General features: G+C 55.8%; 2 protein-coding genes across 2 annotated transcripts; one reads left to right on the top strand and one right to left on the bottom strand.

The window, feature by feature from the left end:
* Positions 1-228: 228 nt before the first annotated feature.
* On the bottom strand, positions 229-23,350 carry LOC120596571 (DNA dC->dU-editing enzyme APOBEC3-like). Its single transcript, XM_039855044.1, is given in 12 exon segments — positions 229-398; positions 664-788; positions 1,220-1,365; positions 1,367-1,476; positions 2,665-2,809; positions 3,342-3,372; positions 8,183-8,338; positions 9,493-9,562; positions 20,585-20,709; positions 21,147-21,429; positions 22,624-22,768; positions 23,300-23,350. Coding segments are annotated over 12 exon segments (1,380 nt in total). The 5' UTR covers positions 23,329-23,350; the 3' UTR covers positions 229-383.
* Positions 9,607-12,817, top strand: LOC120596573 (DNA dC->dU-editing enzyme APOBEC-3G-like). Its single transcript, XM_039855046.1, has 5 exons — positions 9,607-9,635; positions 10,167-10,311; positions 11,513-11,795; positions 12,227-12,357; positions 12,623-12,817. Exons 1-5 carry the CDS (start codon positions 9,607-9,609, stop codon positions 12,635-12,637), a joined length of 603 nt encoding a protein of 200 aa, XP_039710980.1. The 3' UTR covers positions 12,638-12,817.

A 23,350-nucleotide genomic window follows, 5' to 3' on the forward strand; every position in this document is an offset into this window, starting at 1 on the left:
CGCATTCACAAGTGTTTATTGCACTATTTGGTCCTCGTGATACATTACGGAAGGAAAGTGTTTGGGAACAATTTTACATTTTATTTTATTGCTTTTGCATTAAAACAATTCAAATACATAATTATTTCTCTAAAAATCAAAAATTATTCTGATATTATTGAATAGAATCTTACTGATAGATATTTGGAACAATAGATGTTGAATGTAAAATAAATCTATCAGGTTTTTTAAATTTACAATTTCTTATAGCTCGTTGCGGTTTGCTGGTTGCTTTGCATCAATCCAGAGAGGGTGGAGGATGCGAGTTTCCATTTGTTGAAGAAATGTTTTATTCTGTTCCAAAGCACTCTCCAGCCTGCTATAGCGAGATCGAAGTCCATCCTTCAGTCTTCCTGATTCTGGAAGGAGATGAACGTAGCAGGGTGTTGGGAAGATGAACAGGGACGAGGTCCGGGGCAGAGACAGAGACAAGGAAGGAAGGAGGGACACAAGGAGGTGAGGAAGCTCAGACTCCTTGTGAGAGGGGAAGGGAGGGATGCAGCTGGTGCCCCAGGAGGGAGCAGGTGACCCAGAGGAGGCTCTGAGCAAAGGGAAGGAAAGGCTCAGGGAGAGAAGGGGAGGTGGGAGGAGGCAGGGGGGCAGCAGGGAGGGAGGAGCCCTCACCTGGAGAATGCCCGCCAGCTTCTTAGTTAGTTTTTCACTCCTTACACCCAGGTTATCCCAGGGCGGGAAGGGTTTATCCTCATCCTGTTGGTGGTCCACAAAATTTTTCCAGCAGTACTCAAACTCTGAAAGGGCAGGAGGGGGCGGGGTAAGGGTGAGCTCCAGCCCTGGGGAACGGGGAGCGGCACAGAGTGTCTGCCTCTTAGAGACAAACTTTCCCCATCATAATTCCACTGCCTGCCTTCTCGCTTCTTCCCTGGGACCTAGCTCATCATGCCTGTATTTCTTCCAACGGGAGTGTGAGGCGGCCCCATCAGATGCTTTCAGGAAGCCCCTAAGTCCTTCGTGAAGGTCTACGCCCCTCCCCCGCTCCCAGCACCACCTCCCTCCCCTGCACTGTCTTCAGGTCCACTCCCCAGTCCTCCCAGAGTCCAGCGCCCCTTCTGCAGGCAGCAACCTGGCTTCTCCACCGGGGATTCTCATCCTGCCCGCCTCTTTCTAGCAACTTCCCAAGGCCTCACCTGCCCACCCCAACCCCTGTGAGTCCCGTGCTGACCGTGGAAGGTCATCATGGCGACTTTGACCCCCGCTGCCTTCAGTGCGCGCAGCACGGCGTCATATCCTGGGAATCGCTCACAGATGCGGGCAGCAAAGATGCGCAGGTTCACATGTCTGTTCTCTCTGAGGAATGCAGCCAGCTCAGGAGATGAAACAGGTGACCCTGTAGCGCAGCTCCGTGTCCAGATTCCAAGAAGCCATCCGCTCCAGGAAGATCAGCTCTGCGTGGCAGGGTTGAAAGCCCATCTCAGCACCCTGGGCACAGAAGAGGGAGAGAAGTGTTCTGTCATTGACTGTGACCAGGTGGACGATGGGACCCGGGTGAGGCAGGTGGGGCACAAAATAGATGGGGAAACACAGCTCAGCATCAAAATGAATGATATTTCAAGGCAGGATTGACATGGTCACATGTGAGACCAGCCTCACGATAAACAATACCAGCATTTTACCAAGGGCCCGATTAGCAGAGGTGACTTTCTAATAGACATCAGCAAACGATGGCTCCTCGTGGCTCTGTAACTGATCGGTCCTCATTTCCGTTGCTGATATTTCGTTCATCGTGGAATTCGCATGAATTTTAATTTTTAAACTATTGCATTAAATACGACGCATCTCGATTCCAGAGTGTGTGTAGCTCCTCTAAGTTAGCGCCCGAGGTCTCTGCCTGCAGGAGCCCCACCTAGTCTGGCCCTGCAGGGAGGAGGTGAAGTGCTGAGGACGGAGGGTGAAGGCCAGGTGAGCTCCAGGGTCATGAGCCTGATGCCACAGCAGTGGGTTCTTCTCCCGGGAGAGATTTTACTTGCTCTCTACCTACTGCCCTGTCCCCACGTCCACCTGTGCACCAACACCTCTGCAGGCTTCCACTCTGGGCCTCATCCTGTGCTGAGCCAAAGCGAGACACTCTGCTAAAAGGGCTCACTCTGCACAGAGGAATGGGGTGAGGGGCGCCAAGGGCTTGGTGTCTGGGAAATTAGGTGAATGTCATGTGCAGCTCATAGCATCACAGAGGTTTGCCCAACCTGCAGAAGGAAGGATTTGCAAGCCGGGTTCCAGGGGTGAGGGACGAATCCTGCCGACTGTGCTAGTGCAGAGCCCGTGGCGGGTGTGTACGGGAACCTGGGGGTCGGCGGGGAGCCCCTGGGCCAAGCGCAGCGGGGAATACAGTTGCGTGACCAGCGCCCCAGACAAGATCTCCCAGGAGTGACCGGACGGACAGATAGGGAGAATTCGGGCTTCTGGACATTCCCTGTGACCATGTGGCTGGTTTCCGACGTGTGGCTCAAAGCCACCCATCACAGCAGAAGCTGCCCCACCTGACTCTAGACAGAGCCACAGCTGCTGTGGAGACCAATAGCGACGGGTTGGAGGACAGCCCGTGTGCTCTGAGAACCTTCTTCCTGAACATTCTACGATGGAGAAGTCCTGCCTGCTCTGGTCGGTCACCTCGTTGCGTACGAAGCCCTTGTAGTCATCCAGTGGGATGTGGTTCTCGCCCACGAGGAGCTCCACCTCATAGCACAGGTAGGTCTTGCGTGGGTAATTCAGATTATTGAAGTTATCAAGAAAGGTCTTTTCATCCATCAGGGATCTGTGGACACAGGAGGGGGGAACCCAGAGACATGGAGCACGTCCTTGTGCTCCTCTCCTCCACCCCAAACCTCTTCCCCTTCACCCTGAGCTCCCCATGCACCCCACATCTCAGCCTGACCCATAGAGAATGGACGTCCACTCGCTTTGCTGGAGCCACCTGCCCTCCTCTCTGACCCCACCCAAGGCTCTTGGAGAAGCCAGCCCGGTCCTTTCGTCAGAGTCTGGCCCCAGGGGCAGTGCGCGGTGTCAGAGCCTCTGTCGAGGCTCCGCCTGGAGTAGGCTGGTCACCGCTCCTGGCATCGCCATCTCACGATTGTCCCGCTGGCCCACGTCCCTGTTTGGTGTGAACACATGTCACCCTTTCCTATTGGGACAGGCAGAGTGCCCATCAGCTGAGAGGTCCTAGACGGACACAGAAGGTCCATCAGGAGGGAGGGGCCAGCAGAGTAGCCCCTGGGGTACAGCTATCCCCATCAGGGAACCTGGAGGAGGGGCTCAGGAGTTGGGGTGTTGCGGGGGCCGGGTGATACCTGGCCTCGGGTGCTGGGCCGGCCGCCATGTCTCAGTCCCTTCGCCGTCCTCTGCTTCTCCTCCTGGTCACAGCCTCTGTCCTCCTCCTGCGACACTCTGCGGGACTCAGGCTCCTTATATGCCATGGAGCACCTGGAAGTAGGTGAGTTGGCACGCTGGACCCCACCCCTTCATGACCTCAGGCCACGCATGCCACTCACATGGGTGTAACACAAACAGGAACTTATCTGTCCAAATGTGTCATCCCGATGCCGTCGGGGATAAGATATGTTTTCCCCACTGCACTCCCCATTCTCCGTGTTCAGAACCCTTCTGATCTGGCCCCCGGCTGCCAGTGTCAGCCCCAGGCCTCTGCCTCAGCTGGGTTTGAATCTTGACTCTGCCACAGGCTGCTCTGTATGAGGTCCCAGCTCTGCCTTCACTGCCGCCCGGGAGGCCATGGCCACCGCAGGGTCTCAGCATGGACCCTACATTGTGTCACATCCTGAGATCCCGGATCTCAGGCCCCATGTCATGGACAAGGCTCTGAGACTGGGGACTTTGGGAAATGGGGCCCTCGGGATATGTGGGACCAGGGTAGGTGGCAGACAGGCAGCTGCAGAGAGCGTGGGACCCTTCTCCCAATGTCAAACCACTTGTCTTCTCCTGGGTGGACCCGTTTACCCACAGTGACTTCAGTTTGCAGAGTTAGGGTCACTTGCTCCTGTCGGTGGAATCGGGGTGCTGTCACAGCACAGAAATCAAAACCAAAGAAGCGAACGTGATGATGAGGTTCTTCCTGGAAAGCCTGCCTAGGGGGTTATGACAACCTCTGCTCTGACCAGAGGGAGCTGGGCATCTGGGTGTGTCCAGGGAGCCTGGAGCTGGTTCCTCTTTGTCACGTTTCCATGTCCTCCGGGCACCGTTTCTGGGCTGGGGCTTGGCTGGGCCTGTTTGCCCAAGTACCGCTGAGTGCAAAGCGCATTTTTTGTCGTATTTGTGTCCCCTAAAGTCCTGGGGACATCCTCAGGAAGAGTTGGCTGTCATAATCCACCTCCAGGGTCACAGCCTAGAGATGGACGTAAGACGTCCAGGCTCGCCACGGCCCGGGAGGAAGGGTTGGCGGCCGTGACGTGACACAAGCCGGTGACCCTCTTTCTCCTTTCCCCACTGCACTCCCCGTTCTCCCTGCTCAGAACCCTCCGCTCCGGCCCCGGCTCCCGGCGTTGGCCCGAGGCCTCTGCCTCGGCTGGGTTTGAATCTTGACTCTGCCACATGCTAGCGAGGTGACCCTCAGCACAAAAGAAATACGCGACGATTGACTCATATCATGGCTATTATTCACCTTGCCAATGTCCATCTGCTCCGGACAGATGCAGAGAGTCAGGGAGAGAAAGACCTGTAGCTCCATCCGACATACTGTTTCCTTGAGTCCCGAGACGGGCCCAACCCCCCTGGGCACCCCCGGGCCCACCTAGGTCCTTGGAGGCAAGTGAATGGAGGCTGTTTCTGTTCCTCAGGCTCCGACAACCTTGAAGTGGCTCCAGGAAGCTGTGGCTGTCACCTGCCCCTGAGTTCTGGACCAGTGTGGGTGTGGCTCTGTTCTCAGAGGGACCGTCCTCCTGGGGGGTGAGAGGGAGGCCTCGGGTCAGTGAGCTCCTGGACCCTTTCTGAGCCATCTCTGCTCCCTCTACAGTGTTCGCAGTAGGTGCTCAGTGTTGCAAACACAACAACGTGCAAAGATCCGTTAGTGACGCAGGGTCGGGGGTGGGAAGCAGGAGTCTGCCTTGCATCAGGCTCTTGGCTCGTCATACTAGCTGAAGTGTCCTCGGCCTTCACTCGGGGACGGGCTATGGTTCTTTCAGGGGCCCCTGTTGTTCCTTTACCAAGGCGTCTCCTGCTGCACGGAAAATTTTACTTTTCTTGATCAGAGGTGCTGTCAGGACTCAGGCCCCACCTCGTCCCCTAGCGCACTTCTCTGCGTTTTTCTTCTCCCGCCGCTGACCTCGGGCCTCAGGTGGCTGCCCACCTCCAGGCACTGGGTCTCCTCGCAGGGAAAACAAAAGAGAACGGCCAACCCCACACCTTCCAGTCTTTATACCCTGTTGATCAGTGTCGATATCTACGTGAGGGCGACTGAAGGAAAACCTCAAATTTACAGTTTCCATGTGGCTCCACTGCGGACCCCAGCGCCCTCCCCTGTCTCTGAGGCCTTCTTGCCGCTCCCTCTGGGATCCCCAGTCCTGGCCCCACCTTCTCCTCTCTCCAGGCCCTTCTCTCTGGGTCTGGCCCTGCGCCCCCTGCCTGACCTTCCCGCTGCCTCCCCACCTGTGGCCCCACCCAGAAGGCCCTCCCAGTATCCCGGGGGCCATCCTTCCACAGCCCCTCTTGCCTCCCCTGCGTCTAAGCAGCTGCATCAGTCTTTCCTGGGACAAGTCTCTACACAGGTGCTTTAGAGTCAGAAGGACATGGACTTGACCCTGGGCAGAGCCTCCTGCACAGTCACGAACCTTGGCCCTGACTTAACCTCCTGGCCTCGGGCTCCTCCCCTGAAACACAGGGACACTGATAGTGACCAACCATGGGGCTGTAGTGACAGTTAAATGACACCGTGAAAATCAAATGCTCACACAGTGTTTGAGAGAGTTATTCCTCAACAAATGATGATTTTTCTTTAAAAAAGAGGGAAAATCCCTTGTTCAAGAAATCACTCAATCTATAAGTAATCCACTAATACTCAAACTTTCTGCTCATGCTGGCACCAGGGAAGCTGGGCGCACAGTAGGTGCTCAGTGCTGCACAGGCACTGCCGACCTCGGCTAAGACCCAAGACACAGCCAGTTCCTGGGGAAAGAAGGGGTGTCCAGGGCTATACCCAGACAGAGGGGCAGCAGGAGAGGTGCAGCTCCCCTACCCTAACCCCAGAAGGAGGAGAGCTCGGCCATGAAGGAGGCTCAGGGAGCAGACGGAACACACTGCCTGGGCTACAGAGGGGTCAAGGCTGTGGCTTCAGCTCTGTGTCTGTCCCCAGGGCCTTCCACACTGCTTTCTGCCTCTGCGGCTATGGCTAATTTCCTTGATTATAGTTGGTGGTCCAACTCAGGATAGCCTATGGGACCTCAGGTGTCATATACATATCAAAGACCTGGCTTGGCACACAGCTATGTCTGGGCAACAAGCCCAAGCACAGCCCTGGCGCACCAGGCACACTCACACCCATATACACACACACAGTGACATGACGAAAAGCAGCCTCCGAGGGTTCTCCCAGAAACCCTATCTCAGTTCCTCAGGAAACCAGAAGATGTCGTCACCTCCCAAGGCGGGTTTGCGAAAAAGACTCATCATTATCTGCTCCGCTGGTTTCAATGTCTGGGCTCTGACAAGAGCCTCACCTTGATTCCTGAAAACAAATGATGGAAAACCCACAAGATACAGTCACTCTGAGCAAAGGGGAAGACCCGGGTAGAAGACAAGTGGTTTCATTGGGAGAAGGGTCCTTACACTCTGTGCTGTCAGAGGGCAGGCTGCCCTGACCCAGACACTCAGTGACCTCAGCTCCTGAGGTCTCCAACCCCACAGATCCCCACACTCACAGCCTTGTCCATGACATGGGGCCTGAGATCCAGGATCTCAGGATGTGACACAATCTGGCGTCCATGCCGAGACCCTGCGCTGGCCGTGGGCTCCAGGACGGCAGGGAAGGCAGAGCTGGGACCTCATACAGAGCAGCCTGGCCCAGACTCCAGTCACTTACAGACCACCCATTGCAGTCCCGGAGGGACGAGGACAGAGTGGACCCTGCACCCTCCGCAGGGTCTGTGAGCCTCAGTCTGTCTCTCTGACCCTGTTCTGGGCCCCTCAGGGTACCCTGCTCTGCTCCCCATTTCCCTGACAGGGGAATGGGACAAATCCCAGCACAGTCTGCACTTGCTCAGGGAGCCGCTCTCCCCAACGCACCCACTCTCGTTCACGGGGCACCTAGGTCCTTCCTTCCTCGGCCCTGGCACACCTCGGTGGAAAACTCCAACAGACGCAGGGGTCATGTCACATGTTCGCTCAGTGTTCCAGAGGCGGACGTGGGGCCGCCAGTCCCCAGAAAGGACAGGCTTTCTTTTCTTCTTTCTTCCTACCTCATGGCCTGAGGTCAGCTGAGCGCTTGCAGCCCGTCACGTCGGTGCTGTCCAGTGGGACCTTTTGGACCAGAGTTCATCACTAGACTCTACTGAGGCCTGTGCAATGTCCTGCCCTGGCCCGAGGGAGACCGGGAGAGGGAGCACTTGTCCCTGGGCCTCTGCTGTCCCTAGGGAGCCAGGCTCCAGGGAGGGCCTTGGGGAGAAAGTTAGGGTGGGCGGGGGCCTCAGGAAGGGCATGGGGCCAGAGACAGAGAGGCGAGGCTCACCCAGTCTGAGCTGGCATCTCCTTATCCTCTGGTCCCTTGTCACTGTGACTCGGGTAACCCAAGATATTGTCACGTGTGATGTCCCCACTGCCTTCACAGGACACGGATTCTCTGAGCTGCCGTGTACAGCCATTCACCGCACGACTGACTTCCAGACACGGACACAAGCTCGGCCAGGCTTGTCTGCATCGCACAGGGGCATCCAGGAGTCAGCAGGGATAGGAAGGTTTAAGGGTGACTGGCCGGGCTGGGTATGAGAAGACGGGGATCAGAAGCAGGTTTGTAGCCCCAAGGCACAGGGGATTGTGCAGCAAGACCCCACACTTCTGGGGTCGCAAGCTGCCTCCAGCACAGGTCTCATGCACAGCAGACCCTTCCTCTGAAAGCTGTGGGGAGAGGTGAGAGGAGGACCGAGGAGCACTCTGTGTGTTGAGTGACTGGAGGAGACTTTGGGGGTACGGGAGCAGAGCATGGCCTGGATCACGATGCCATCCTCCCTCCCCGGAAGGCAAGTCCTGGGGACAGTGTTGGGGAAATTCTCAGGGCCCCCAGGCCTGGTGTCTTCGACCTGGTCCTTGTAGACAAGCCGTCTCAGCTCAGGGGGACTGGCAACTCCTGGGGGTGGCGGACGTGTTGGTGTGGAGCCTGAGACCTGGGAAGCATGGCCACCAGTGGGACACACGCGACACGTGCCGGTTGAGTTCTCACTCGAAAAGCACTCAGGCCTCCCGCCAGGGGCTGCTCTCTGGTCCAGGGGACCAAGGTCGAGAGGACAGAGGGCATGGGAGGGGCGCAGTGCAGAGCCAGGGGAGGCCCCCATTGGTGCGGTGGAGGGGGCCGTGGAGAAGACAGGATGCTGCGCTGAGGGTGTACTCTAAGGCTGTGACGGGCCAGCCCGGGAGGGCGAGCGGCCTGGTTTTCCGCGCGGCAACCAGGGTGGGATCGGGGGTCTGGCCCGGCTCTCCCCACATTGGGCGCATCCCCTGGGTGGTCTTGCTGGGCCAGCACAGGGAGGTCTCACAGGAACCAGGATGGGGAGTTGATGGGACAGAGGGGCAGCCCTCGGGGAAAGCACAGCCAGCTAGGGCTCAGGCTCACCGCCGAGCCTGGAATTCGACGGTCCCCACATTCCTCACGGCCTAGTGGTGGACAGAAGGAGCACGGGTGGCCTCCCTTTCCGGGCGGTGGGCAGCCTTGCTCCCCTCTGCTCCCTGGGCATCCCCGCCAAGCCCTGTTCCCTCTCAGAGCCCGTTCTCTCCCCTGTGTAATGGGTGTAAAAACGCTTCATGTCCAGGTTCTTACACTTACGTTATGTGTTGCTAAGGAGACCTGGGCACAATTTGGTCCCCTCCCGGCCCTTCCTGGACTGGGATGAAGGTCGTCTGCTGCCTCTCAGAGCAGAATCTCCCTCATGGCTCACATCCCATTGTCCCTCATGCAGCAGGCCCCAGGGAGCCTGGACAGGGGCTCTGTGTCTCACTCCCGGGCCTCCTCAGCATGAACAGGGCCTCTCAGCTGCCCTCTCGCCTCCTGTCTTGCTGTGCCATGCTGCCCAGACTGACCTTAGCCTCTGAGGCTTCATTTGCTCATGGTCAGTCCTCGTGGCATCCAGGTAGGGCTTTTGTCAGAAGAGAGAAATCAAAACATAACTTATCCCCGACATCAGAATGACACATTGGCACAGAGAAGTTCCTGTTTGTGTTACTCCCATATGAGTGGCATCGGTAGCCTGAGGTCATGAAGGGGTGGGGTCCAGCATGCCAACTCACCTACTTCCAGGTGCTCCATGGCATATAAGGAGCCTGAGTCCCGCAGAGTGTCGCAGGAGGAGGACATAGGCTGTGACCAGGAGGAGAAGCAGAGGACGGCAAAGAGATTGAGACATGGCGGCCGGCTCAGCACCTGAAGCCAGGTATCACCCGGCCCGTACAACACCCCACTCCTGAACCTTCCTCCAGGTTCCCTGATGGGGACTCACCGTACCCCAGGGGCTATTCTGCTTGCACCTCCCTCCTGATGGACCTTCTGTGTCCATCTAGGACCTGTCAGCTGATGGGCACTCTGCTTGTCCCAAGAGGAAAGGGTGACAAGTGTTCAAACCAAGCAGGGATCTGGGCCAGCGGGACAAATGTGAAATGGCGATGCCAGGAGCGGCGACCAGCCTACTCCAGGCGGAGCCTCGACGGAGGCTCTGACACTGTGCAGTCCTCCTGGAGGCCAACCCTGATGAAAGGATCATGCTGGCTTCTCCAGGAGCCTCGGGTGGGGTCAGAGAGGAGGGGAGGTGGCTCTAGCAAAGCGAGTGGACGCCCATCCTCTATGGGTCTGGCTGGGATGTGTGGTGCATGGGGAGCTCAGGGTGATGGGGAAGAGGTTTGGGGTGGAGGAGAGGAGCACAAGGACGTGCTCCATGTCTCTGGATTCCCCACTCCTGTGTCCACAGAGGCCTGATGGATGAACAGACCTTTCTTGATAACTTCAATAATCTGATTTACCCGCACAAGACCTACCTGTGCTATGAGACAGAGCGTATGCAGGACGACTTATGGATCCCACTGGATGAATACAAGGGCTTCCTGCAGAACAAGGTGACTGACCAGAGCAGTCAGGATGTCTCGATCCTGGGATGTTCAGGGAGAAGGCTGTCTGTGCACACGGGGTGTCCACAAACCCGTCGCTATTGGTCTCCACAGCAGCTGTGGCTCTGTCTAGAGTTAGGTGCGGATAGCTTCTGGTGTGATGGGTGGCTTTGAGCCACACATCGTAAACCAGCCACATGGTCACAGGGAATGTCCAGAGAGCCCGAAATCTCCCTGTCTGTCTGTCCGGTCACTCCAGGGAAATCTTGGCCGGGGTGCTGGTCACGCAATGGCATGGCTCCCTGTTCTTGGCCCAGGGGCATCCCGCCGTCCCCCAGGTTCCCGTACACACCCGCCACGGGTTCTGCACTAGCACAGTCGGCAGGATTCGTGCCTTATTCCTGAGTCCCGGCTTAGAAATCCTTCCTTCCGCAGGTTGGGCAAACCTCTATGATGCTATGAACTGCACATGACATTCATCTAATTTCCCAGACACCAAGCCCTTGGCGCCCCTCACCCCATTCCTCTGTGCAGAGTGAGCCCTTTTAGCAGAGTGTCTCGCTTGGGCTCAGCACAGGGTGAGGCCCACAGTAGAATCCTGCACGTTTTGGCTCACAGGTGGACATGGGGACAGGGGAGTAGGTGGAGAGCGGGGTAAATACCGTTTGGGAGAAGCACCCACTTCTGTGGCATCAGGCTCATGACCCTGGAGCTCACCTCGCCTTCATCCTCCGTCCTCAGGCCTTGACCTCCTCCCTGCAGGGCCAGACTAGGTGGGGCTCCTGCAGGCAGAGACCTCGGGCGCTAACTTAGAGGAGCTACACACACTCTGGAATCAACATGCGTCGTAGTTAATGCAATAGTTTAAAAATTAAAATTCATGCGAATTCCACGATGAACGAAATATCAACAACGGAAATGAGGACCGATCAGTTACAGAGCCATGAGGAGCCATCATTTCCTGATGTCAATTAGAAAGTCACCTCTGCTGACCTGGCCCTTGGTTAAATGCTGATATTGTTTATCGTGAGGTTCGTCTCACATTTGATCATGTCAATCCTGCCTTGAAATATCATTCATTTTGATGCTGAGCTGTGTTTCCCCTTCTATTTTGTGCTGGAGGCCTGTGCCGCACCTGCCTCACCCTGGTCCTATCTTCCCCCTGGTCACAGTCAATGACAGAACACTTTTCTCCCTCTTCTGTGCCTAGGGTGCTGACGAGGGCTCAGAGCGGCGCCATGCAGAGCCGATCTTCCTGGGCGACATTGCTTCTTGGAACCTGGACACGGAGCTGCGCTACAGGGTCACCTGTTTCATCTCTTGGAGCCCCTGCGCAGACTGTGCCGATGAGCTGACTAAATTCCTGACCAAGAACAGACACGTGAACCTGCGCATCTTCGCTGCCCGCATCTATGACTACCTTCAGGGCTATGAAGCTGGGCTGCGCAAACTGAAGGCGGCTGGGGCCGAAGTTGCCATAATGTCCTTACAGGGTCAGCACGGGACTGACAGGGGATGGGGTGGGCAGACGAGGCCTTGGGAAGTTGCTAGAAAGAGGCGGGCAGGATGAGAATCCCTGGTGGAGAAGCCTGGTTGCTGCCTGCAGAAGGGGCGCTGGACTCTGGGAGGACTGGGGAGTGGACCTGAAGACAGTGCAGGGGAGGGAGGTGGTGCTGGGAGCGGGGGAGGGGCGTAGACCTTCACGAAGGACTTAGGGGCTTCCTGAAAGCATCTGATGGGGCCGCCTCACACTCCCGCTGGAAGAAATACAGGCGTGATGAGCTAGGTCCCAGGGAAGAAGCGAGAAGGGAGGCAGTGGAATTATCATGGGGAAAGTTCGTCTCTAAGAGGCAGAAACTCTGTGCTGCTCCCCGTTCCCCAGGGCTGGAGCTCACCCTTACCCCACCCCCTCCTGCCCTTTCAGAGTTTGAGTTTGAGTACTGCTGGAAAAATTTTGTGGACCACCAACAGGATGAGGATAAACCCTTCCCGCCCTGGGATAACCTGGGTGTAAGGAGTGAAAAACTAACTAAGAAGCTGGCGGGCATTCTCCAGGTGAGGGCTCCTCCCTCCCTGCTGCCCCCCTGCCTCCTCCCACCTCCCCTTCTCTCCCTGAGCCTTTCCTTCCCTTTGCTCAGAGCCTCCTCTGGGTCACCTGCTCCCTCCTGGGGCACCAGCTGCATCCCTCCCTTCCCCTCTCACAAGGAGTCTGAGCTTCCTCACCTCCTTGTGTCCCTCCTTCCTTCCTTGTCTCTGTCTCTGCCCCGGACCTCGTCCCTGTTCATCTTCCCAACACCCTGCTACGTTCATCTCCTTCCAGAATCAGGAAGACTGAAGGATGGACTTCGATCTCGCTATAGCAGGCTGGAGAGTGCTTTGGAACAGAATAAAACATTTCTGCAAGAAATGGAAACTCGCATCCTCCACCCTCTCTGGATTGATGCAAAGCAACCAGCAAACCGCAACGAGCTATAAGAGATTGTAAATTTAAAAAACCTGATAGATTTATTTTACATTCAACATCTATTGTTCCAAATATCTATCAGTAAGATTCTATTCAATAATATCAGAATAATTTTTGATTTTTAGAGAAATAATTATGTATTTGAATTGTTTTAATGCAAAAGCAATAAAATAAAATGTAAAATTGTTCCCAAACACTTTTCTTCCGTAATGTATCACGAGGACCAAATGGTGCAATAAACACTTGTGAATGCGCAAATGCCTTTATTTTGTAGGTACCTTCATGTGGGCAGTTAGTGCTCACAACAATGATCACTGGTCAAGGAAAAATGAGCTAATGCCTAGAGAAGGGGAATCTGTAGTTGACAACTAAACATCTTTGCTTCCAGATGCATAAGTGTCATTGCCGAAGTGACACTGCAACTCTATGAAAGGGAGGGGAATCTCTGCCTGCTTCTGCAGAGACAAGTAGCTGCCACCTTTAGATTCGAACTGTGGAAATGACGGGTGTTTAATACAGCAGAATATTTGTTGTTCCAAATGCAAAATGAAAATCTGAAGCTTCGGAGGAGAGAATCTGGGAGGTGGGGATTGGGGAGGAGTACAGGAGACTTTAAGTCTTCATTTGACAAAGATGGGAGCCCAGGGAGACTGGTGGACACAGGGAGACATAGAGTCTACACGGAAGAGGGCAGGGGTTGAGGGTCCGAACTCGGTGACATCGCCTTGAAGGCAAGGCGGGATGTGGGGACGAGGGAGTGGGGTTCACGCTCACTGGTCACAGTGATGTCAGAGGTGATGGATCAGGACACGGAAGCACAAGCGAATGCTGGAACCCGGTGGAAATGGCCATGGGAAGTCACAGGAGACGTGTTGGGCAGGCCCGAGGTTGTCAAGAAAGAAGACGCAACTTTGGCCTTGGTTTGGGGTCTTTTGACATTTTTTGTTGTTATTTTGTCATTTTGATTTTGTAATGGTGTATATACCCTCACACGAACATCTTCTCCTTCCATTGAGTATAGGGACAAAACCCGTAGGAAATGCTTTGTAATAAATTGAATAAGAAACGAACAAAACTGAAATCATATGTAAATCTAATAGAAATCCATAGAAACACACATTGGTTGCTTTTGCCTTTTTTTTTAAACGTGAAAAAACAAAGTTTTAGGGGAACATCATAAAAGAAGGACTTAGATAGCATGTGATGGAGGGTGACACAGCCAAATATCTCCTGGGCCTGGTGGGTCTGGGAGCTCTGCCTGGGCCCCACAGCAAGTGTTTGGGGCAGGCAGCCGGAGCGCGGACAGCGGCCTGTGACCGGGAAGCCTGATCATGCACCCCACGGCTCCCCGCTTTCCTTCTCCTCTTCCCCGGGCAATCTCACCGCGTGGAATGTCCTTCACACTTCCTGGAACGTTCTGGAGAAGCTGGTGTGCACAGGTGCCGCATGGGCCAATGGGACATTTCCTTCCTGGAGCCCAGTCCTGCATGTGATCACGTTGTTGACTGAACACAGCGACCTCGCCCGAGGACTTTGTGCCCTGACGCTACTCCAGAGACCTCCCAGCAGACCTGCGGGAGCTGAGACCCTGCTCAGAGCGGGCACCCCCGAGGGCCCAAGCGTCCAGGGTCAGCTGCCTGGAGGGGACTCCCCAGGCAGTCCTCGGGGAGTGCAGACCCTGGGTTAGAACTGTGACAGTGGGGACAGATTCGGCGTCCATGTGGGAGGACATTTGGGGTAAGGGCGAGGCACTGGAGGGGAACATATGTGGCGGGGTGGCCTCTGCTCCTGCGTGGAATCTGACCGTCTCCTCTTCCACTGCAGAGTTTGCAAAATGCCAAGAAGACTTCGTGGACCCCCCGGGGAGGGCCTTTGAGCCCTGGCTACACAGATGCCTGAAGGCGCCCTGCTGCGAGCCGCCACAGGCCCCTCTGGTTCCCGCTGCACCCATCACTGGCCTTCCTGACGTTCGTGGGGAGACCTCCGCTCTGGAGTCACCCCATTCTCCAGGGCTCCTGCAGCCTCCCTCTGCCCCCCCATGCTCTCAGCTTCCCTGTCTGCTTTGTCCCCAGTCCCTCCGCCCTCCTCCCTTCCCCGCTTCCCTCCCTCACTTTTCTCTCTCCAGGCCCCTTGGCTTTGCTGCATCTCCCCAGAGCCTTTCATCTTCCTCGATTCTATTCCGAAATTAAGTATCAGATATCTACGTCATATCACATACATACACGGAAAATCCGATACTTGTGAAAACATTAAAAATGATACATCTATATGTGAGAAGAGAAAGAATTGAGCCACGCATTAAGCGTTTGCCACTTATGTAACTGGGAAAGGATCACAATCCAGAATATCTAACAATTCTTATAAAGCGAGAGGGAAAGACAAACTGCCTTGCAGAACAATGTGCAAAAGATTCGGCCAACAGTTAGTTCTATAGCAGAGGAGAACGGGAGGCACAGAAAATATAAAAAGATACGAGGTCTCTCTGGACATCAGGAAAATGTGAAAGCAAAGCTCAGGGGGAGAGCGCTCACACCCCGTCAGGCGAGAGCGCGCGAGGTCCCTAATACCTGCTCCGGTGAGGACGTGGGGATGGGGACGCCTTTCTTTCTCCTTCCCTGGCGGAGAGCTTTGGGAAAAGCTTGGCAATGCCAGGGATGGGCGTTGATATCCGCGCCCCGTGTGCCCGCTCTTTCTGTTCTAGACCCTTCCCTAGAGGGTCTGACGCACGAGAACACAACAGGTGACTCCTGTCCGTGATGGTGGGAAAGCGAGAGCTATCGGACTGACCCCCCAGAGGAAAGGAACAGATGGTCGCTCAGTGCCGACACGGGGGACGGCAGCCTGAATGACAGTCAGCGCTGGGTCCCCATGTGGGATCCACTGATGGGAATGGCATAATGTCAAGTAAAAGAGCAAATGGCCAGAGAGATAGATGCGAAGGGTACCACCTCTGCGGACGACCCCCAAGGAGGCAGGTAGCCTTTACGGAGAGACGCAGACAGGAGCCGTCGTGCCGCGGACCGTGGGGAGGGAGAAGCACACTCGCTGAGGGACCTGGTCGTCTGGGGAAAGGAAAACCACGGGGCCTGCGCCCCCCCCCACCCCGCAGCTTCCCGAGAGTCTTCCCATTAATACGCACGATCAATTAATCTGCTGGGGACCCCGCACTTCCCCACCCAGGCTCCCGTCCTCCTAGTCCCACGAGGAGGTCTCGGTCCTGCTCAGGGCAGCGATGCCCCAGCCGAACCCCCTCTCACGCTGGGCTTCCGGTCACTAGCACTGACCATAACCTCGGGGAAGGCGGACGTGGAGCCTGGGTGTCGGGCAGCCCCGCCCGCTGCGCTGCAGGGCGACGAGGCAGCCGCGAAACCACTGGGCCACCGGCTGAATGTTAGGGTCCCCCGAATGCATACGTTGAAGGCCTAACCCTCTGTGTGATGGTGTCTGGAGGTGGGAGTTTGGGGGGTGGTTAAGTTTAGATGAGGTCACGAGGGTGGGACCCCAGGAGGGACATGTGTCCTAATAAGAAGAGGAAGAGAGAGCAGAGCATGCTCACCTCCTGCTCGCCATGCAATCACTGAGGGGACGCACGATGCAGAGGACCCGGCACAGAGCTAGGAACTCACAGCACATCTGCCCCTTGCCTTCTGCAGAGCAGGGGAAAACACAGGAGTGCTCGCCCAGCCTGCTCCTCCTCTCACTGGGCAGGGAGGGAGAGGGCACCGGGCACAGGGCTGGGTGCAGGGCGGCTGTGGAGAGGGCTCCGGCCCCTCCCCAGGGAGGTGGGGCCTCTGTCCTGCGGTCACCCTCAGGGCCTGTCGCATCCCCTCTCCCTGCCCTCCTTACTTTATCTTTCGCTTTGCAGTAAGGGTGGGTCCTGCTGCCCAGAGGGGCCAGTCGCCACTGAGGGGGAGCTCTGCCCAGAGGGAGGGCCCCAGAGATGGAGAGAAGGTGGGTGTGAGCTGGAGGAGGCCACACCCCAGGGCCCTCCCACCCCTGCTGCCAAAGCAGGAAGGGTGTGGCGCCTCAGCTGAGAAGGCTGGCCGGTCACTCAGACGAGGGACTTCCCTAAGGCCGGGCACTGTGAGAGGAAATGCATCTCCAGGTCTGGAGAAAAGTGACAGAAGCCTGGCGGGAAGGCTACACCCTGAAGCCCTGGAGCAGGTACCGCTGCCCACTCTGTGCCTCTGGGGCCTCTGTCTGACCCCTGTGGAGCCTCTGTCCTGGGGCGGCTGCTGCTGCTGCTCTCCAGCTGGCTTCTCTTCCTGTCTGGGTTCCTTCTCCGCAGGACCGCTCCGTTGGGGGGACAGCCTGTTCTGGGGAGACCCGCACTACTGCTTCTGAACGGCCCCCTCTGTGCCTGCCCCCAGTCCTGCCGTCTTCCTGGTCCCCTTCTCAGCCCGCAAGTCCTTGGGGCTGGGCCGTCCCCTGCGTGCCTGCGACGGCTGCCTGATCTCCCATCTTTCCTGAGTTCTGTTAACACTTAGGTTGGGACTAAAGCCTGAGTGAAGCCGTTGGTGAATTTAGTTGGAAACACTTTGATCAATTTTCTATGCCCTTGACCCCACTACACACACAGCGTGAGAAGAGCTGTCTGGGGCAAGAAGATAAACCATCCTTTCCAAGGATGTCTCCGCTGGGAGCAAAAAGTAAATGCAGACTGTTCTCACATCCACGACTTTCACGGTTATCACTGCACCACCAGCCTAGGACCGGGGAAAAGATGCCTCGGTCGGGAGAAATGCTCCTAGTTCACAATTAAGTAGACAAGAGCACCACACCCGAGACAGCGCACCCCACCAAGTCACCTAATGTGATAGCTGGGCATGGCATGGCTGTGCCCGGACAGGGGACCAGGGCTGTCACTTACCAGACAGGGGACCTGGGCATGCTAATCCCCTCATTGTGCCCTGCTTACTTCTCTCTAAGATGGGATGGGTCCTCCGGGACTGGAGGAGGAGTAGATGAGTTCAGAGACACAGGATACTTAGACCAGTAGCCGGAGCCTGTGGATTTAGGTGTTAATCCGATCTGTAAAACATAACATGCCTCCGTGAAAAGTCGGGCGTGGATTGACTGCAATATTAAAAGCTACTATTTTGATGCAGAGGGGGTTTTGTTACTCAGTTCTGTGTTTCTAATGCGTTGCGGGGTGGGGTGGGCAGGAATCTAGGGGTGCTTGGGCGTGTGCTGCTGGAAGGCGCGGAGCCTGGGCCCCCACGGGAGGGGACTCTGGTCCCTGGTGTCCCTGCAGCCCCCGTCCCCTGCCGCTCCCCAGTCTTCCTGCCTGGGAGGCAGTAGAAGATGCTCACGGCCAAGGAGGGTAGGGGGAGGCACATCACCCAGGGGTGCAGAGCTCTGTGTTCAGGTGACACCAAATGGGAGAAACTCCAGGGCACACTCTGCATTTTTGGTTTTCACTTTTGCCCCCAGAAACCCAATGGAGCGGTTATATCATGACTATTTCTACTTCCATTTTTACAACCTGCCGACCCCCAAACACCGAAATGGCTGCTACATCTGCTGCCAAGTGGAAGGAACAAAGAACCACTCACGTATGCCCTTGTTGAGGGGGGTCTTTGAAAACCAGGTATGGGCCCCCCTATACTCTCCTCACAGGCAGGAGCAAAGCCAGTGGAAGATGCAGAAAAGAATATAACATGTAAAATGCCGAGTGCTTATTTCGATAACAACGTCCGATGTCCTGGGCCCCTGATGTCACTCGCGTCCTGCAACCTTCTGAAATACCCAGTGTTCAAAAGCTGAGAGAGATGGATGGATTTACTGTTCATAACGTAACATCTCTCAAATCTTATTTCAATATGTAATGAATAAGAATTCATACAAGAGTTCTTCACGGGATAGGTTACCTTCTTTCCTCATGCTAAGTCCTTGAGAGGAGATGCGTATTTCATACTTGCCACGTTTCAAGAGCGCAGTGGACACGTGTGGCCGGCGGCTCCCCAAATAAAACACCAATAGAAAGAATACATCAGAGGGTTCCCTACCACTCACCCTACAGAGAAGTAACTACAAGTATCCATTGAGAGGATGGACAGGCTCAGAACTCCTAGGGTGGGTCCCGTCGTTTTTCTCATGCCCTGCTGGCCTGAGACGTGATGTCTGAATGGGCAGCCGTCACGGACACCTGAGAAGGCCAGCAGAAGACAAGCACCTAGGGCGAGACGGGGGGCGGGAGCGTGGCAGACAGTGTCTTGACACAGTGGGCCTGTGGTGCCGAGCAGGGGAGGGGAGCTGGTACCAACTCACGTACTTCCTTATCTTCTCCTAGAAAGAACGGGGACTTGCAGCTCCTCCAGACAGGCTTCTTTCCCTGGCAACCACAGACCCCTGCCAGGACCCATCTTCCCCAGTGTCCTGTCCTTAGACTCCTTCTTGTCCCTCATCCTCTCCTCGTTGGCCCCGGACCCTGCTTTGTCCCCTCCTCCCACTGGCCTTGCCCACCCCGCTCCCCTCCTTTGCTTCCATCTGTCCAGGTGACCTTGTCTGTCAGTTCTTCCTTTCCGGCCGTGAACCCCCTTGACTCAGTCCTATCCATGGTCATCGCCTGTCCTTTACTCTCTACCCTTCCAGTGTCTCAAATGAAATGACCCCAACCCCGGCTCCTTGCAGTCATCGTGTGAGGTTGGACACGGGTCGGGCCCTGACATGTGAGGAGAGACCTGCGGCCTTCGCTGCCCTGTGCAGGATGCCCAGCTGCCAGGGGCTCACTCGGCACCGTCCAGGCTCTACAGCGATGCTGGCGGGAGAGACATCTGGTGCCTGCGAAGGGGCCCGCTTGGGCCTAGGCGCTGTGAAGGGCAGAGGTCGTCCTGTGGCAGGGAAGTCCCTCCTTCTAGCTCCCTTACCAGGACGGTGAAGTTGGGAATGGGCTGAGGACTGGGCAACTCCCTGCCCCCCTAAACCTGCCCGTTCGAATGTTCCTTCCCGTGTTTACACTTCGTCTTTCTCTTCTCTTATTGCATCGTCCGTCGTTTCAAAAACGGTGCTGCTGCCCGTCTAATAGTCTGACGATGAGTCCAGGCTTTTAAATTCCAGATCCCCCTCCTATAAACGTTACTGATTTTTATTTGACCAGCGTGAGCCCTGCTACAACTCCCCCACCACGAAGGTACCTACGAAAGACAAAGGCATTTGCACATTCGCAAGTGTTTATTGCACGATTTGGTCCTCGTGACACATTACGGAAAAGTGTTTGGGAATAATTTTACATTTTATTTTATTGCTTTTGCTTTAAAACAATTAAAATACATAATTATTTCTCTAAAAATCAAAAATTATTCTGATACTATTGAATAGAATCTTACTGATAGATATTTGGAACGACGGATGTTAAATGTAAAATAAATCTATCAGGTTTCTTAAATTTACTATTTCTTATAGCTCGTAGCGGTTTGCTGGTTGCTTTGCATCTATCCAGAGAGGGTGGAGGATGCGAGTTTCCATTTCTTGCAGAAATGTTTTATTCTGTTCCAAAGCACTCTCCTGCCAGCTATAGCGAGATCGAAGTCCATCCTTCAGTCTTCCTGATTCTGGAAGGAGATGAACGTAGCAGGGTGTTGGGAAGATGAACAGGGACGAGGTCCGGGGCAGAGACAGAGACAAGGAAGGAAGGAGGGACACAAGGAGGTGAGGAAGCTCAGACTCCTTGTGAGAGGGGAAGGGAGGGATGCAGCTGGTGCCCCAGGAGGGAGCAGGTGACCCAGAGGAGGCTCTGAGCAAAGGGAAGGAAAGGCTCAGGGAGAGAAGGGGAGGTGGGAGGAGGCAGGGGGGCAGCAGGGATGGTGGAGCCCTCACCTGGAGAATGCCCGCCAGCCTCTGAGATAGTCCTTCACTCTTTAGAACCAGGTTATCCCAGGGCGGGAAGGCTTTATCCTCATCCTGTTGGTGGTCCACAAAATTTTTCCAGCAGTACTCAAACTCTGAAAGAGCAGAAGGGGGTGGGGTAAGGGTGAGCTCCAGCCCTGGGGAACGGGGAGCAGCACAGAGTGTCTGCCTCTTACAGACAAACTTTCCCCATCATAATTCCACTGCCTCCCTTCTCGCTTCTTCCCTGGGACCTAGCTCATCACGCCTGTATTTCTTCCAACGGGAGTGTGAGGTGGCCCCATCAGATGCTTTCAGGAAGCCCCTAAGTCCTTCGTGAAGGTCTACACCCCTCCCCCACTCCCAGCACCACCTCCCTCCACTGCACTGTCTTCAGGTCCACTCCCCAGTCCTCCCAGAGTCCAGCGCCCCTTCTGCTGGCAGCTACCAGGCTTCTCCACCGGGGATTCTCATCCTGCCCGCCTCTTTCTAGCAACTTCCCAAGGCCTCACCAGCCGACCTCAAACCCACCCCCCATGACTCCCGTGCTGACCCTGGAATGTCATCATGGCGACTTCGGCCCCAGCCGCCTTCAGTGCGCGCAGCCCGGCTTCATAGCCCTGAAGGTAGTCATAGATGCGGGCAGCGAAGATGCGCAGGTTCACGTGTCTGTTCTCTCTCAGGAATTTAGTCAGGTCATTGGCACAGTCTGGGCAGGGGCTCCAGGAGATGAAAACAGTGATCCTGTAGCGCAGCTCCGTGTCCAGATTCCAAGAAGCCATCCGCTCCAGGAAGATCGGCTCTGCGTGACACCGTTCCCATGTCCTGTAACTACTCTGGGCACAGAAGAGGGTGATAAGTGTTCTGTCATTGACTGTGACCAGGTGGACATTGGGACCAGGGTGAGGCAGGTGGGGCACAGGCCTCCAGCCCAAAATAGAAGGGGAAACACAGCTCAGCATCAAAATGAATGATATTTCAAGGCAGGATTGACATGATCAAATGTGAGACCAGCCTCACGATAAACAATATCAGCATTTTACCAAGGGCCAGATCAGCAGAGGTGACTTTCTAATAGACATCAGCAAACGATGGCTCCTTGTGGCTCTGTAACTGATCGGTCCTCATCCGTTACTGATATTTCGTTCATCGTGGAATTCGCATGAATTTTAATTTTTAAACTATTGAATTAAATACGATACATCTTGATTCCCGAGTGGGTGTAGCTCCTCTAAGTTACCGCCCGAGGTCTATGCCTGCAAGATCCCCACCTAGTCTGGCCCTGCAGGGAGGAGGTGAAGGGCTGAGGATGGAGGGTGAAGGCCAGGTGAGCTCCAGGGTCATGAGCCTGATGCCACAGAAGTGGGTGCTTCTCCCAGGGGGGATTTACCCAGCTCTCCACCTACTCCCCTGTCCCCATGTCCACCTGTGCGCCAACACCTCTGCAGGCTTCTACTCTGGGCCACACCTTGTGCTGAGCCCAAGCGAGGCACTCTGCTAAAACGGCTCACTCTGCAGAGAGGAATGGGGTGAGGGGCACGAAGGGAGTGGTGTCTGGGAAATTATGTCATGTGCAGTTCATAGCATCATAGAGGTTTGCCCAACCTGCAGAAGGAAGGATTTCTAAGCCGGGACTCAGGTACGAGGGACGAATCCTGCCGACTGTGCTAGTGCAGAGCCCGTGGCGGGTGTGTACGGGAACCTAGGGGTCGATGGCGCACCCCTGGGCCAAGCGCAGCAGGCAATGCAGTTGCGTGACCAGCACCCCGGCCAAGATCTCCCAAGAGTGACCGGACGGACAGATAGGAAGAATTTGGGCTCTCTGGACATTCCCTGTGATCATGTGGCTGGTTTTCGCTGTGTGGCTCAAAGCCACCCATCACAGCAGAAGCTGCCCCACCTGACTCTAGACAGAGCCACAGCAGCTGTGGAGACCAACAGTGACGAGTTTGAGGACAGCCTTTGTGCACTGAGAACCTTCTCCCTGAACATCCCAGGATCAGGGTGTCCTGCCTGCTTTGGTCAGTCACCTTGTTGCGCAGGAAGCCCTTGTACTCATCCATTGGGATCCAGAGGTCGTCCTGCATGCTCTCCACCTCATAGCACAGGTAGGTCTCCTTCAGGTAATTCAGATGACTGAAGTTATCAAGGAAGGTCCTTTCATCCATCAGGGGTCTGTGGACACAGGAGGGGGGAACCCAGAGACATGGAGCACGTCCTTGTGCTCCCCTCCTCCATCCCAAACCTCTTCCCCTTCACCCTGATCTCCCCATGCATCCCACATCCCAGCCAGACCCATAGAGGATGGGCGTCCACTCGCTTTGCTGGAGCCACCGGCCTTCCTCTCTGACCCGAACCGAGGCTCCTGGAGAAGCCAGCCTGGTCATTTTGTCAGGTTAGGCCCCCAGGGGCACTGCACGGTGTCAGAGCCTCTGTCGAGGCTCCCCCTGCACTATGCTGGTCACCGCTCCTGGCATCGCCATTTCACATTAGTCCCGATGGCCCAGATCCCTGCTTGGATGAACATTTGGCAACCTTTCCTCTTGGGACAGGCAGAGTGCCCACAGCTGAGAGGTCCTAGATGGACACAGAAGGTCCATCAGGAGGGAGGGACAAGCAGAGCAGCCCCTGGGGTACGGTGGGTCCCCATCAGGGAACCTGGAGGAGGGGCTCAGGAGTTGGGGTGTTGCAGGGGCCGGGTGATACCTGGCCTCGGGTGCTGGGCCGGCCGCCATGTCTCAGTCCCTTCGCCGTCCT

Source organism: Pteropus medius, unplaced genomic scaffold (assembly GCF_902729225.1).
Source record: "Pteropus medius unplaced genomic scaffold, Ma_sr-lr_union100, whole genome shotgun sequence".
In the NCBI taxonomy this organism is placed as follows: Eukaryota; Metazoa; Chordata; class Mammalia; order Chiroptera; family Pteropodidae; genus Pteropus; species Pteropus medius.

What these genes read in the sequence shown, in the direction of transcription:
- LOC120596573 (XM_039855046.1), top strand. Translation starts at nt 9,607, where the DNA reads ATGGCGGCCGGCTCAGCACCTGAAGCCAG. An exon ending in AGGGCTTCCTGCAGAACAAG is followed by an intron (nt 10,312 to 11,512) that starts GTGACTGACCAG and finishes TTCTGTGCCTAG; the next exon opens with GGTGCTGACGAGGGCTCAGA. An exon ending in TGCCATAATGTCCTTACAGG is followed by an intron (nt 11,796 to 12,226) that starts GTCAGCACGGGA and finishes CTGCCCTTTCAG; the next exon opens with AGTTTGAGTTTGAGTACTGC.